Source organism: Micropterus salmoides, unplaced genomic scaffold, assembly GCF_014851395.1.
Source record: "Micropterus salmoides isolate LMB-PRFRI ecotype aquatic unplaced genomic scaffold, ASM1485139v1 Ms_hic_scaffold_15, whole genome shotgun sequence".
NCBI classification, from domain to species: domain Eukaryota; kingdom Metazoa; phylum Chordata; class Actinopteri; order Centrarchiformes; family Centrarchidae; genus Micropterus; species Micropterus salmoides.
This window is the reverse complement of record NW_024040596.1, coordinates 26,524,662-26,541,034: the sequence shown is the minus strand read 5'-3', so window position 1 is coordinate 26,541,034 and position 16,373 is coordinate 26,524,662. Positions and strand designations below refer to the sequence as shown.

At 41.5% G+C, this 16,373-nt stretch overlaps 1 protein-coding gene across 3 annotated transcripts in view; it reads left to right on the top strand.

Moving 5' to 3' along the window:
- The window catches only part of LOC119904552 (diacylglycerol kinase beta), a 119,369-nt gene extending 105,138 nt beyond the window's left edge, over nt 1-14,231 (top strand). For 2 of the 3 annotated variants that reach the window (XM_038721329.1, XM_038721327.1), the window contains 3 exons: nt 3,085-3,205; nt 4,980-5,040; nt 7,046-14,231. In XM_038721329.1, coding sequence (XP_038577257.1) covers nt 3,085-3,205; nt 4,980-5,040; nt 7,046-7,144 — 281 coding nt within the window. In that variant the 3' untranslated portion in view covers nt 7,145-14,231. The remainder of the gene's footprint in view (nt 1-3,084; nt 3,206-4,979; nt 5,041-7,045) is intronic. The other variant, XR_005444723.1, reaches the window with a different exon arrangement.
- Nucleotides 14,232-16,373: the final 2,142 nt, after the last annotated feature.

The window sequence follows — 16,373 nt, the reverse complement described above, 5'->3', positions numbered from 1 at the left end:
GCTCGGGCAGCTTGGTTTCTGTTACCATGTTTGGAGTTGTGATCTGTACATAACCACAGTTAATTAGTGTAGATGATTTGCCACCAACACAGTTGTTTGAGAGGGTATGAGATTTGATTCTGATGTAGCACGTCACATATTATCACACTGGCTGTGAAGATGGAATATTTCTCAGATTTCTCTCTAATATTTCATTTATAAAAACCCGTGAAGTTGCTGGGGCCATACAAACACATCATTTCTCAATAGTATCATTGTTTATGAGCTAGTGTGTTGTAAGTGAAATGTCAAATGATCAGATTTCAACCAGAGAGAGAACACAAAGGGAAATTAAAAGAAGATTACGAGGAGGCTAGGTTAAGCTTGAAATGTTTGTTCACAGTGGCCTCCGACCATACCTAAATGCAAAAGTGTTTATAGCTGTTCCGAATGGCCACATTTGAAGTCTGGGTGAATAGCCAGCCATCCAAGATGATGAGGGTTCACACTTTCAGACAGTCTCTTCTAACACAGTCCTTTGATCTAACATGGGTTCTCAGCCCCCCAACCCACAAAGCTGCCAAGGTGCTTGACCTCGTTCTTGTCCGAAACTGTGCCGAGTGCCTAACAGTCACACCTCTACATGTGTCAGACCACTATTTCATTCAGTTCACGGTATGCCTACAGGAACAGCCCATTGTTCCAACACTGTTTGTCTCACACCGCAGCAACCTCCGCAACCTGTCTCCCACTCACTCGGACTCAGTGGTAGCTTCCACTCTACCTTCCCTCAACACATTTTCCTCACTTGAGGTCAAGGATGCCACACAATCTCTGTGCTCTACACTAAGCTTGTACGTGGGTAGCCTGTGTCCTCTATTCACCAAGCCTTCTCGCCCGAACCAGTCCCACCCGTGGCTAACTGATACCATCCATGGGCTCCATACTGATCTCAGAGACGCTGAAAGTTAATGGTGAAAAACCAAAGACCCCGCCGACCTTAAGGGCTACCATCTGCTCCTTTCCTCCTTCTCAACAAGCATCAGTGCTGCCAAAACTGCATTCTATAAGAACAGAATTAGCAGTGCCACTGACTCAAGGAAATTATTTTCCTCTATTAAAGCGCTACTAAATCCTCCTCTACCTCCACCACCCACAAACTTGTCCGCTGATACCTTTGATGTCTTCTTCACAGGCAAAGTTGCGGCTATAACTAGCCAATTCTCTAAAACACTCAAACTCAACCAGTGTAGCAGTACTACATCTTTTCCTCTGCCCTCCCAGGTCAATGGTTCTTCACTCTCCTCGTTTACTCCTCTCACAGAGAGCGAAGTATCAGAACTCCTGACCCATAGCCGGTGTCTCTTCTATCATTTTTATCCAAAACTATTGAACAGGCAGTATTCAAACAGGTCTCAGAATTCCTCTCACGGAATGACCTCCTAGATCCATATCAGTCTGGTTTTAAGAGTGCCCACTCTACTGAAACGGCTGTTCTGTCTGTAACAGAAGCCCTAAGGTCCGCAAAAGCTGCAGCCCAATCTTCGTTTCTTATCCTGCTTGACCTATCAGCTGCCTTTGACACAGTCAACCACAGGATCCTGCTATCCGCTCTCTCAGCAATGGGCATCTCGAGTAAAGCACTCCTGTGGTTTGAATCCTACTCTCGGGGCGTTCCTACAATGTTTTGTGGCAAGGACAATTATCCTCCTCCCACTGCCTCTCCGCAGGGGTGCCCCAAGGCTCAGTGCTAGGGCCCCTTCTCTTCTCAATTTACACCACCTCACTGGGGCTGATCATTTGCCCGCACAGCTTCTCTTACCACTGCTACGCAGACGATACGCAACTCTACCTATCCTTCCCACCAGACGACCCCACCGTCTCGGTGCGGATCACGGACTGTCTCTCGGACATATCTGCATTGATGAAGGCTTGCCACCTTCAACTAAACCTCTCTAAGACTGAACTCTTGGTCATTCCAGCCAAGCAATCTGTCCACCATAACATCAAACTACAAATTGACTCCTCTACCATCACTCCAACCAGGGTGGTGAGAACCTTTGGTGTCATGATTGATGACCAGCTGTCCTTTTCAGACCATGTTGCTACTGTCTCTCGGTCATGCCGCTTTGCTCTATACAGCATAAGGAAAATCAGGCCCTACCTCACTCAGTACGCCACCCAGCTTCTGGTACAGGCCATGGTTATCTCTCACCTCGACTATTGCAATGCCCTCCTAGCAGGTCTTCCAGCTTGTGTGGTGAAACCCTTACAAATGGTTCAGAACGCAGCAGCGTGTCTGGTTTTTGATCAGCCCAAAAGGACTCATGTCACTCCATTACTCAGTGACCTCCATTGGCTCCCCGTGGCCTCCAGAATCAAATTCAAGTCACTAATGCTTGCATACAGAGTGACTACTGGGTCTGCACCCATCTACCTCACACAACTGCCTCCCTAACTTCAAGAAGGTCTTGAAAACTCATCTCTTCCGAGAAAACTTCCTCTTATAACACCTCTAACATGCACTTCCTGTTCTCTTCTTCTTCTAGTCCCTTACAATTATCTTGTATTGATTGCACTTTTTTGTATTGATTGCACTTTTTTGTTAACTCTTACTTCCTTCCCTAGGTATTTACCCCATTGATGTGATATGTACTGTGAGATCTTACTAGTATTTATTGCTGCTCTTACTAGTATGTATTGTCAGTTGTAGATCTGTATTTGATGCTTGTATGTTGTTCCTCAAATGTAAGTTGCTTTGGATAAAAGCATCTGCCAAATGAGTAAATGTAAATGTAACACATCTGGTCGATTTGTGTGTGTTTCTGTGTGTTTGTGATTTTGGGGTTTCAGATCCTGTTTGATGAGCAAACTGATGCCTTAAAAAGTACAAATTAGAATTAAGCACACACAAACACAGTTACAGGACTCAAAAGTGCAAGCAGAACTCGAAGTGTCTATTAATGCCTCAGTCTGTCAGCTTCAGACTCTCAACACCTCTCTTCTTGAGTTTGGTCAAGCAAAGCCCCTATAATGGAACTCCATAACATCTCTACATGTTTCTCTGTCTTTCTCTACACCCTCTCTGTGACCCTCTCCACCCAGATCTCAGTGATCAGCTATTGGAGGTTGTTGGCCTTGAAGGGGCAATAGAGATGGGGCAGATCTACACTGGACTGAAGAGTGCAGGACGCAGACTGGCTCAGTGTGCCAACGTCACCATCAGGTCAGAACCTCCTGTCTCTCAGCTGCTTCCTCCATTTTTTTTCCCACATTCAGCCATCCTCCTCCCTCCTGCCACCTTCTGATCTTCATTCTCCATCCTTCTCTTCATCTGTCTTGTGTCACTCCCCTCCCCTCCTTTTATCTTCCGTCTGGTCAACCAACTGGAAACTGTACTTTCTACACAAAATGAATCCATCGCTGTTCCATACATGCATGATCAAAAATGTATTCCTTTAGAGTGTTTTGTACATTTGAAGGCTAAAATCCCTGCAGTATCCAAACAATAACGTGCCTGTACCTAATAAATTATATATTTCAACGACATGCTTTACTAAGTGAGCCACTGGAGCCAAGGACTGACTCACAATCACAAGATGAAAAATGATCTGTCTGTAGTGTTGGGGCTTGAGTGTTTTTGGATTTGGTTCCTAGTTTGCTAGATATCTATACTTACAAGGCTCTGATGCTAATGAATTTCTTATGCTGTGTATTAGTAAAGAGCGTTCAGGTTGAAGGTATCTCACTTTTAGCTCATGTTGTCTGCTGCTGTCAACTGTGGTAGATATTATCTAGCACCAATTAGTAATATATGTAAGTAAAGCACAAATTACGTTTTACACGTCTGCATGGCTGCAATGGCATGGGTTATGTAACTTTTTATAATTTTCCCATATCCATGAGAGTCCACACAGACTGTTTACATCTGTGCAGACAGACAAACACACGTGAACACGTCGGTCTTTGCAGACACCCGGTGTTGTATCAACTGATGCACATGCACAGTCCCTTTTGAACCATATGCAGCTTGGTCAAAGATAGTTTTTCAGCCACGCCACTCTGCAACAGCACCCTTTCATTGCAAGTGGAGCAGACTGTTTAGTCTCTTCGGTGAAATGATCTCACTGAGCACATCAGAGTCAGTCCTTCTTGTCCATAACTTAAAATAAACAACTTAATAGTTGTGTTTTGGGACTTCCAGAATTTGGAGCAAATTTTAGTGAGTTATTTTAGTGAGTCACATGTGTTATGTTGCGACACGTATTGAACATTATTTAGTTTATTATATTATTATTATTATTGAGTTTTAGTTATTTACTATATATATAACTTTTAGTTACTAAAACATTTTGAAAGCTGACCTAAATAAATAAGGAAATATAAAGGGCGGCTTTGATAACGTATTTGATACTGTACTTTTAATGTACTATAAAGTTCCATCAAACACATCTAAGTGTGCAGACACATGTTTTTTTTTATTCAAAGTGGTTTTAGTTCAGATGTTTTTTTTGCTCTTGCAACATCTGCAGTGAGCCAGTTACTGTACCAAATAAGTGAGATTTACGAGTTGTTCTCTCACTTGTTCAGCAAACGGCCCCTAATATTTTCCTAGACCAGAGTTAAAAGAGCATTCATCACACTCATTCTCCCATACTGAGTTTCTCTAGCCCGGAGAGGCTTGCATGAAATTCTTAAACCAACTTTGAGTGTGTGTCTGTGTACGTGTGTATGTGCGTGTGTGTGTATACAGAGGGTCTGTGAGTTTAAAGAGTGGGGGCCTGTCTGGGAATGGGTCTCATGGGAACAAAGGGTGCAGTGTTTGACCCTGTCCTGGGACAGTGTGAACAGGCATGAGAGGTGTGTGTGATCTGACCTTCACAACCTCCAACCCCACCCTGTCCTCTCTCTCTCTCTCTCTCTCTTTCTTTCTCTCTCTCTCTGTCTTTCTCTCTGCCCCCTCCCCCCATCTTCCTTATCCTTCTGCTCTCTCTTCACAGGACGTCCCGTCGGCTGCCCATGCAGATAGATGGAGAGCCCTGGATGCAGCCCCCCTGCACAGTAAGAGTTAAATCAGAATCACTGCCCCCATGTTGCAAAATTGTTTTAAGAAAATGATTCTCATTTTGCAGAATGCCCCTTTAAACCCAAGAGAACCCTGTATTTTGTCACAGAGACAACCATTTGTTAGGATTTCTGTATTGTAAAACCACGTGAATAACTTTCATCTCAGTACTCTGTTTTTACCGGCAAGATTGATTGGGAGTCACTGGTCAGATTCATTTAACCAGTAATTGGGGGAAAGGAAACTGACCTGTTTATCATACTGTACTTTTGAAATTGTCTTTGTACATATGAGCAACTCAAAATCCAGAACAATCACAAGAGTCAGTCAGAAAATCAAATGAATTGTCAAGAAATAATTTTGTATCCAGTGTTTTGAGTTGACAATCAATATTTCACTTTCACTTTTATCACACATCTTTCTTTGAGTGGCCCTTTACTATGTGTTAGGACCAAACACAAAGCAAAAAAAACACAAAGGGCTGTATTATTGCTTCAGGTAAGATGATGTAGTACAATCCAGGAAATCCAGTTTTAGAAATTGATGCATGACTATGAAGCCTAATCAGACACCAAAACACTGCAGAATGCTTTATAATGCTGTGAGGAAATATTTTTCAGCTCTGGAAGGGTATCACAGCAGCAATCATTTTATCCTCTATCGTGATGACAACCAGGTAAACAGGAGAAATGTCTGTTCTGATTCAAAAGTAATTTACCGGGAGGGTGCACTTGCACGTATTTCATTGGCCACAGTAATGCGTTGCTGGATGATATCACATTGTGTTGAGGCAAAAGTCGAGCCAGATTAAACTTTTGGCTGGACGATCCTGCGTTTTCTGCCAGAGCGTGGCACCTCTGCTCTGCCATTGCAGTGCTAATGTTGGACTGAACACAGGCTCATCATAGTGAAGTGGTTTGTGTGCCCCTGAAGCCTTGGGAGCAGTGTTTCCCAGGGCCGAAGCTCCTGGTGCGTTGTCCCAAAGCAAATGGCTAAGACCACATTATAAACCACTGTGCTGTGTTTTTGGGGTCTGATAAGCCTTTGAATGCATTAATCTGTCTACTCCAACTGGGCTGCCTGGATCGTATGTCATTGTCTCAGGAACTTAAACAACTTGCCCCCACCAACGCAGACCCCTGTGTTGTTTTAATGCAGGGCTGAGCTAAGAGTGATTTGAAGACACTAAGGATTGCCATCTTCAGAAAGAAATGACCTTGCTCACATGAGGGTAACCAGGGCCCCATCCTGGAGCGAGGTCTGAGCTTGCAGGCAAGAACCTCATGGCCTCAGTCTCAGCCAAAAAAAAAGTAACAAAGGGCCACCATTTTGTGGGTTCATCTGTTGTTAGGGTCAGGGGTCTGGTGTATTGTTAATCTAGTGGCAGGCAAAGTCTCAGGACTTGGAAGACAGACACCGGCTGCAAAAGTGGGCTCTTGACTGGTGAATTGATGCCATCTGAATATAGTCAGGCTCACGTGTAAGCACAACACCAGGCTAGACCCACGTCACTGTGTCAGTCTGGATGAGGATTTAGGGTCTTCTAAGCGTCCCCTGGATGCCAGTGGACAGCCACTTATTCTTGACAGCTGATAACGTCAGCTGTATGCCTGACCAAGATGAGTGTTACTCAGCTTTTGTCCTATCTTGGTTCATTTCCCTGCTCTTTTGTCCGTCTTCCTCCTCTGCACACCACTCATGCCATCAGATATCACAGACTGGCTACATGCTATTCAGCTATTATCTATTCATACCCACAGTTTTTCAACCATTTTTTCATTTTATCATAGTGGACCTTGATGTGGGTGGAAGATAGAAAGCTTTTTGTTGTGTTATGTGAGTTATTTGCAAGGCCGCAGTGACTGATTTGTAACAGTTTGTTGTGAAGAGCCAGGAAGTGAAGACCGTCAACCTTTTAAATTTGTCTGAAAAGATATTGAGATCAGATTGCTGTTCCAACCTAATACTTCTCTTATGTCCTTCTCTATCTGAATCTTGCAGATCAGGATCACACACAAGAACCAGGTCCCCATTTTACTGGGCCCGCCTCAGAAGACACCGTTCTTTTTCTTCAAAAAACGCAACCGGAGCCGCGACTAGGACACGTGCATGCACAAACAAAGTCAAAAACCACACACATAAACAGTACATATTTGCACACACACACACACACGCCACCCGCTGTATAGGCAGCTCCATCAGACGACTGGGACACTGTTCCTAGCTTGGAGTTTGAACGTGGGAAGTTCATTAACAGGATCACATTGACAAGTGGAACATTCATGAAGTCAGAATGCCTGCACACAATTTATTCCCAAACGAACCTGCAGCAATGGCAACCGAAATGAAAGACTCTCCGTATACTGTACCGACCTATTCCTGTGTAACCATCACCCTCTAGTCTTGTCTCCAAACCTCCATCACAGCCATGGGTTTGGTCTGAGCCACTTGCAGCAGCCAAGTCTCTCAGTCCAAGCCGCACTCTACCCAAAAACACTCAGCTATATGCCAGTACTGCACTGCCCGCTAAACACAACTTTGGCTACTGGGATTCCCTCACGGTCCTTAAATAAAGTAAAGTGAGTGATAGTTAGAGGATGGGGGATTAAAAAGCAGGTTTATGGTTAGCCAGTAGAGAAAGAAGAAGCTACAACACACTACAGAAAGAGAGAAAGAGAATGAGGTTACAGTGATCGTGGTTGTTTACAAGGCTAGTGAGTAAATAGAGTAAGATCGTCCTCTTCTTTAAAACACCTGTATGAATAATGAAACGGCGGTTGCTTGTAAGAGCGCTCGCTCCGGGGACTCCCCACAGACTGACAGCGCGAGGACAGGAGAGGAGTGGAAAAGCCTCATCCATTATTGACTTATTTTGTTTGTGGGTTGATGGCAGTGGGGCGTAACAGTGGCCTGGAGTTGGTGGAAACGTGGAGAGATTTTAGCCCCATAGCATCACTGGCCTACATATTTAGAGACTTCCAGCAGAGGAAATGTCCTGTCCAGTTGCGTGAATTCCATCCAAATCGAATCGGCTCCTGTGCACCGTATGCCATAGGACACTTCTACTGGTTCAAGGATGGAAATAAAACCCTTCAAGGGTATCACAGCGGGGCCCCCATGGTTTTTATTTACCAGAGCAGTGACAGGGGAACTAAATTTATGCCTCTATTTCAAGGAAGGTCTATCTCTCCTCCAGTGAAACCCTACGCCTAATTACAGTGTCAAACATCAAATCACAATGTCAAGTGTGCTGTCAGAGTGCAAACCCCAGAGCTTGCCCCTGCAGCAATGTGCTGGGTGGTTTTAATGCATTCCCGATTTGTTTCACTACACCAAATAATGATGCGATGGCAGTGGAGGAAACAGACAAAATAGGAGTGTTGAAGATGGATATATATCATTCAGAAACTGTTCACAGGGGATCTTAGTTCAGTGTTTATAAAGAATGTATACATATTACTGTCCCCACAATATACCAAATTCTATTACATAGTATGTGCAGAAAGAGTATATGTATATTTCTGGAAAGTAGGTGTAGCTCACATATACTGTACACAAGAATGTGTTTTTAATATATCATTGTTATTAATGTGGAATTCTTAGCTTAGAGGGGTTCAGATCAGTATTCTTCACCGTACAGAGCTTCTACAGTCACTCTCTCAAGGCAGTTTTCCACTTTGTCTAATTTTATATTTGAGTTTAGTGTATCGTCTTCTCTCTCTGACGTGGCTTCTTCCTTGCTTGCAGAAGAAACAGGAACAAAAATTTCATCACAATTACAGAATGTGTGACAAAATAATCTCATGGTTCATATACTTGCTTTACAGAGCCTTACACATGGTCCTCGACTGCAAATGGAGCTGGGTCAAGTAGAGCTAGATCAATAATAAAGCTTGTTGCAGAGATATCGTATTGGTGTAGCTATATGTTGACAGACAAGAAACAGTAGTACAGAAATTTCAAAGACACTGTGTGTTTCAGGTGCAAACAAAGTGGCTTTATGAGGCTGTACTAGTCCAGCTGTGCTTTGAGCGAAATGCTAATGACAGCATGCTCATATTATAATGTTAACATGTTGTTTACCACGTTTTCCATCTTAGTGTGTGCGTGTTAGCATGTTAATGTTTGCTAATTAGCTCTAAACACAAATTACAGCTGAAGCGGATGGGAATGTCAATAGTTTTGCAGGTATTTGTTCATACCTGCAAACTCCCTAAGTATTGTAAAAATCATATCGTATCATTTTTCATCCTGAGGGGGCTAAATAATATAGTTCGTATTCAGTCACATTTAGATGTGTAGAAGGTCCCGTTCAGAACATATCATTTTCCTTGTGTTAATGTTTATGTAAAAAAAAAAAAAAAAACTCAAAAGAATATCAACCAATATATCATCATTGAATTTCGATGATGATATATTTCGTCAAACATTGATATGAGCTTCAAAAAAAGGTTGTAGGTAAAGGGAACACATGAACCATGAGTTGAGATTATTTTATCACACACACTTACCCTACCAGAATGAGCCATCATGCTTAGGAAATCAACCTAACTAATACTATACAGTGATGTCTTCAAAATGGTAAACTCAAATTATCCATAGTCTGTATGTTAGTGGAAAACTGTCCTGCGCCCTGCTGAAATGTGTTAACAGTGCAGGGCAGAGGAAGACTGGTCAGATGTTCTGACGATACAAACTGAGCTCCACTTTAGGGTCAGGCTTTGATGCCTTTACACCCTGTTTCCCTTTAAAATACACTGAGGCATTACTCTTCGCACCCAGTCCCCATGAAAACAGACAGGATGTCCAGTGGATCCTCACACTGTGGATATGTGATTTTAGGTTCTTCTTAACAACATTAACATCAACTGGGATGGAGTTCAGGTTATTTATGCGTCACTTTCATCCATCTAAATGATTTATCTTTAAATATACACCTATTGAAAGATATTTAACACAACCGTAATACTTCAACAACACTGTGGGAATGTCACAAGATAAAAAATACAGCACATTATTATCATTTCTTCCACATTTGTAGTTGACCACAATGGAGCCTGGGTGCCAAGAGAACTCAGTGGAAAAGAGTGCATGTTTACAGTAACTTTACATTTATTGAAAGGATGGTTTTAGACAGCTATATTAAGTGTATATATTTGTTTATAATATTTTATCTGAAGTTAACTTACATCACCGCATGCCTGCTGAAACAAAAGGAGAATGAACAAAAAAGGAGAGTGTGGACCAGACTATTCAAACTTGTTTCTTTTCTTAAAAAATTCCATTTATCTGATATATTTATTTGTTGTGGTTTTCTTTTCATTTTTTTCGTTGGCAGCATGTTTATAATCATGTGCAAGAAAAGACCGGGAAGAAGCTGTCTTGTAACATAAAAAAAAAGAAAGTAGAATTCCCAGATGAAGTTTCTACGATTACAACATCCATTTGTGATTTATTGTCGGATCTAAGGGCAGCAACCTGAAAGCCCACACAGAGACTGTCTGAGTCAATTTGAAATATGTGTCACAACTCATGTCTATTCCTGTTCTTTGAAGTAATCAATTGCCTTAACAAATAAATGGACCCGCTCTGTGCTCTCAGCTTTGCACAGAGCTCACACAGAAGACAGAGAAAACTAGAAATCATCAAATCATAAAAACGATGATTATTTGTAGAAACATTTTCAATAACATATGCCCTAAAAATGACCAAAAAGGAACTGCTTTATCCTCGACTGTCAACAGCTGGCCCACGGCATTTAGACAAAAAAGATAATTTTATCAGTATTTCGCAGCCCGGCTTTGCAGTTTTTGTGTCATGCTGACCTTCAGTCAGTCACCATCATGGTAATGGGCTGATGTAATTTACTGCTACTGAACAGACCTTTTTTATCAAACAAGGGAGGTGATGTCTATGTCTATCTTTATGTGCGGGTTAAGTTAGTCCGGGAAGCAAGTTGGCCTTAAAGGAAACAAATCCCATTTTAAAAAAGACTAAAACCAACAATTTGTGACTGACCCTCTCGGTACCCTGTCTGTGGCACTCAGTTCTTAAATCTTTAAAACAGGTCACATATATTTCATTTTTTTTCTTTAAAGGCTCAGTAATTTACTAAAAATCTGGACACTGTAGTTTTTAGGAAACATTACTTTAAAATTACATTTTTTAGAGACTATTTTCAGCTATGGATTAATACACATTTGGTGCTCTATTGATCATATCTGGAAGCAGGGGGGTATTCATGTGGGAGTGAATTTTAAAAAAAAAATGTTGCCCATGTTCATTGTAATGGAGGACCCCTGTGTAAGGGTGTGGCTCACTGAAGTGTTTTTAATTAGTTTTGTACAAAAGGTTTGTCTGTGGCACAGAGAATTAGTCTGTATGAGGATTTAGCTACACAGGCAATTCTTGTTTAGTAGGATAGATTAATTGCTGGTTTTGGTCTTTTCATGGGATTTGTTCACAATTAGAAAAACTCAGAACATCACCAGCCTTATACTGTATTGTATTCTGGTGGTCAAAGCATTTACAAGGCACATGTAGGTTCAGTAAAATTAAAGTAAGAATCCACCCTTGGATGCTTAAATATATCAAGCTATGTTACCAGGAGCTATTAAGTTTTTATCACCTCAACCAGCCTGGTGGATTTTTTCCTGCAAGGAATAGTTTGACATTCTGGGAAACATGTTAATTCAGTTTTTTGCTGGGAGTTAGACGAGAAGATCGATACCACTATTATGTCAGAGCTGGAGCCAGGCGGTGATTAGCTCAGCGTACCATAAAGACTGGACGTAGGGGGTAAACTGCTAGCCTGGCTCTGTTAAGGTTGCCAACAACTCTAAAGCTCATTCATTAACCCGTTGTATGTTGTTTCTTTAATCTGTACACAAACAGGATGACTTGTGGGGAGTTACATGGTGTACCTATTTCTTGACAAACAATAATCCGTCCACTCAAAACGTCACTCTGTGCACTGTTTTTGCTGGTTGCCTGCCAACCTCAATGTGACAGTAAGACTCCAGGAAGTGATGTTGTCACATTCAAGTCATATTGTTCAAAATGTAACTACTAGCAGCCAAATGGGAAATTTGAAATTTAGGAAAATTGTGAACTGTGGGGAAAATTTGAGATTTGGGAAACTTGTAATCCTGACAACGTGGCTCCAAAGCCACCATCACGCAATTACCATTATCCAATATTAACACTAATACAGCCAGTTTTGCTACTTTAAAAAGAGTTTGTTCGTGTCTGTTTAGCAGTGGTAACCATCTTCGAATAATGTAAGAATATGAATATTTAAGAATAACTGGAATAACAGGAGGTTTCCCTGTTGTTCCCTGCTATTCTGGTGATATTGTGTGTCAGCGTGGGTTTTCTCCAGGTACTCTGACTTCCTCCCACTGTTAATAGGTTAACTTTAAATTTTAAATTGCCCTTAGGTGGGAATGTGAGCGTGAATGCCTGTTTGTCTCTATGTGTCAGCCCTGTGATGAACTGGCGACCTATCCAGGGTATAGCCCTCCAGCGATCCTGCAAAGGATAAGTTGTTTTAGATAATGAATGGATGGAGATACAGGCCCCATCCACACTACTCCATGTTTGTTTAGAAATGGAGTTTTAAAATGAATACGATCTCTGTCCACACCAGCGTTTTAGCTGCGTATCTGAGTTGATCTCTGTCTATATTAAAACGGCTTAAAACGCACATAAAGTGGCCATTCACGTACACTGGGGATGCGCGTGCCGGTATAAACATGAAGCAGATGACCTTTTCCATAGTTACAGAAGATTTGGCGAAAGAATAAAGTTGTACAAACAAAGAATCACACCAGATTTTATTTTGTATGGACCAATAACGATTACTGAATTTAACACAGGAGTTAAAAGCAGCTGTTTTTGTGTTTCTACTTTGCATGACTTACAAGACCCATTCGGAGAGACAAACATGAGCGTCTGCGTCATCGTTTCTAACGTTCTCCTTTTCACTATCCCGGAGTTTTAAACCAAAAATCAGGGTCGGCAGCGTTTTCAAACATGTCCTTTTTAGGTGTTGGTTTTCTCCGTCTTAGTCTGGATGGGAGGTGCAAACGTAGCAAAAGGTCTCCGTTTTAAAACAAAAACGCAGTGGTGTGGATGGGGCCACAGTGTGTTAATTGGTGAGCTTTACAGGTGCATGCCAGGCTAAGCTAATCACCTCTTGGTTCTAGTCCCATACCTAACATACAGACTGGGAAAGTGGTGTCAATCTTTTCCTCAACTGCTGCATTCTTCATGTCATATCAAGTTATCGTAATTACCATACCATGTAATTAGTGCTCACGTCAACATCCATGTAGTATTATGACTGGGAAACCTCTTCTATATTTAAAGTGGGATTTAATAATTCAGAAGAGCCGGAAAACTAAACAAACGAGGATGTCAGACAAAGTGGTTGTTCAATGTAATTAAACCCACGTGTAATAGATCTAATGTCAATTCACAGTATTTTTATCCCTCACATGGCTAACTCTGCAGTCATACAACCATCTTGAGTTATCCAATGATGTGAATGTGATGTGAACCATCTGCTCGCCCCCATGTAGAACTATCTCAGGCCCTCCCCCCACTTTTGCTTGGTCCCCTCCCTCCTCCCCTCCGAGGCAGAGGTGGCCCTACTGTCCTGACCAGTGTGATCCAGTTCTCATCCTGGGACAGATTAGCGGTATTGAGTGACATCAGAGGCTCAGATACAGCAGAGCCCTGGCAGCGCGTTGTGGCTCTACTTGCACATTAAATCATCGAATCACAGTTTACAGAGCGGCAAACAAATCAGATACAACATATCACAACAGCAAAGTCATCACACAGCTTCAGGGGCGTTTTACAAGGTAGGGTAAAGCTACTGTATGTAACCAAGAGGACAGTTAATCAAGTTATCGGATTTGTAAACTCCATGTCTGTGATATGAGCCTTCTGTTCCCCCTCAGGGTCAGTATGGTAGGGGACTCTGAGCCCACAGAGGGTGAAGGACAGACCGTCCCCTGTGTTGTCCAGGACCTGATTGGATGAAAGAGGTTGACAAATCAATATCTCCAACCTCTGTAGTCTGCCCTATGTCTATCTCTACTGTATGTCACCGTCGCTGTTTGTTAGCTGTCGGCATTTTGATGGAGAAAACATTTTACCAAATAAACAGGAGGTTGAAAATGAATTTTGTCCCTTGTTTTCTTAACTGACATAAACATATAGCAACAGATTCTAGCAGTCCTTGCGCTCTTTCTGTGTTTCTAATTAGACCTTTGAACTCTGTACACTTCTGTTATTTATTTACTCGTATGTGATATGATCACAATGTGTTACACACATACTGTCTGTTAGAGAAGCCTGATAAAGGCAGAAATCTGATTCTTTTAATCTTTATAGATCATTTGAGGACAAAATACATCCAACAACAGCTGTGAGTCACTGATGACATTAAACAGTCACATTCAGTCTGAGAGGAAATCTTTGATGAGTGAACAAACGGTGAGACAATGGTTACTGCATTTCCCTACTGGACTCTTGGGTACAGAAGTATTATTAGGAAAAGGCCTTCACCCAGCAAAGAGTTTTTTACTAATATGTCTTATATTATTGGATTATTATTATGGATGTATTAAGTAGCATTTTGCTGTAGTAATAGTAGTTGTAGTAATTTTAACTATTGTATATACCATTTTGACCTTTAATCTATAATAGTGCATCATTTATAAACTTATTATTTTTGTATGTAAAATCCCAATCTATAAAGTAAAAAGTAACACAAGCTGTAAAAAGTACATGTCTCTCTTAATTGAGCATCAGTATAAAGTAGTATGAAATGGAAATGCTCATGTAAAGTGCTATTACCTTAAATTCCACCACAGACAAAGGTATTGTTCATTGCTGTACTATTGTAGAGTGTTCTTATGGCTTTTTCCTCTCCTAGCACATGCATATTTATATTCGACAATTTAAGACATTAGCTTAATCACAGGCTGCTCTGGTCACGGTGAATTGTGAAATGTATTAAAAGGTCAACTCAATTTTTTCTTCAAGAATACGTGGAGAATATGAAAGAAAATGTGCTCACGGCGCAGGAAATGCAATCAAATTAAAAACTAAAGGATCTCTGCAAAATGTGGTTTCATTTTCACCCATGCTGTTAGCACAGCTAAATCGATGGCTATGCTGGTCCCCAACTGTAGAATGGATTACAATAAAATTCCATACACATACACATAGACATGCATTGTTACAAGACGACTTTGGTAATTCTCTGGCTTTTCATGTTTTGCCACCAGCAAGTTGAATCATGGCTCGACAATTTTCGATGGACTGCAAAAAATCCATTCCTTGCACGATAAATGCATTTTTCCTATAGCGCCGTGACCCAAATGTTAGCATGCCAACACATTAAACTAAATTATGATGATAAACATGATAACAGCTAAACATCAAAATATTGGCATTGTCATTGTTAGCATTCTATCATGCTGACAAAAGCATTTAGCTCAAAGTACTGCTGTACCTCTAAGTACAGCCTCACAGAGCTACAGAGGGAAGGTAAGAGAAAATACATACAACATGTGTTCAGAATCGAAACAACAGCAATTTCCAAAGCTGACCATTGTGAGAGAGAGCTCCCAACACAACCAAGAAAACCTTGGAGAAAAAGAGACAAAGTGAAGGGGCTTTGTTGCCGCACTATGCGGCAGGAAGGTTTTGTAGTTCCTCATCATTTTCTTAAGTGTTTTTTAAATATTCTTTTTGCCCTTTTGGCCCTGGTCTGTGGCACAGTAGCTTCCTTAAGAGCCAGAAAAAGAGCCACAGCAAGAGAGAGAGAGAGAGCGAGAGAGACAGACAGAGAATTAGGAAGAAAAAAGAGAAAATGTCAAAGACGGAGGCATTGAAGTAAGAATGGGAGCGAGACAAGAGAGAGATAATAAAAGAAAGCATGGTTATACAACTCGGAGCCTCAGAAGAGTGTGCCTTTGGCAAGGCTTCTTGAGTATGGCTGCTAAGATAACAAGGCAGGAATTATCTCCTAAAGTGCTATTAATAGCAGGCAAGTCACATCTTGTCCCTCAGTGAGAGAGCATCCTGCGCCCAGAGGCACTACTTTCCCATTTTAACTCCTTTTGAAATGTGCATTTTGACAGACATTTGCAAGCTAGGACAGTATCAATGAAAATACTGCTCACCTTTGGTCTCCTTTAACTGAGAGTTGGGTACGACTAGGGAGGACTGATGGTGGGTTCGCTGGAGCTGCATGATGAGGGCAGAAGTGATTATTGATTATGTTATTGATGAAATTTCCAGCCCAGGGCCC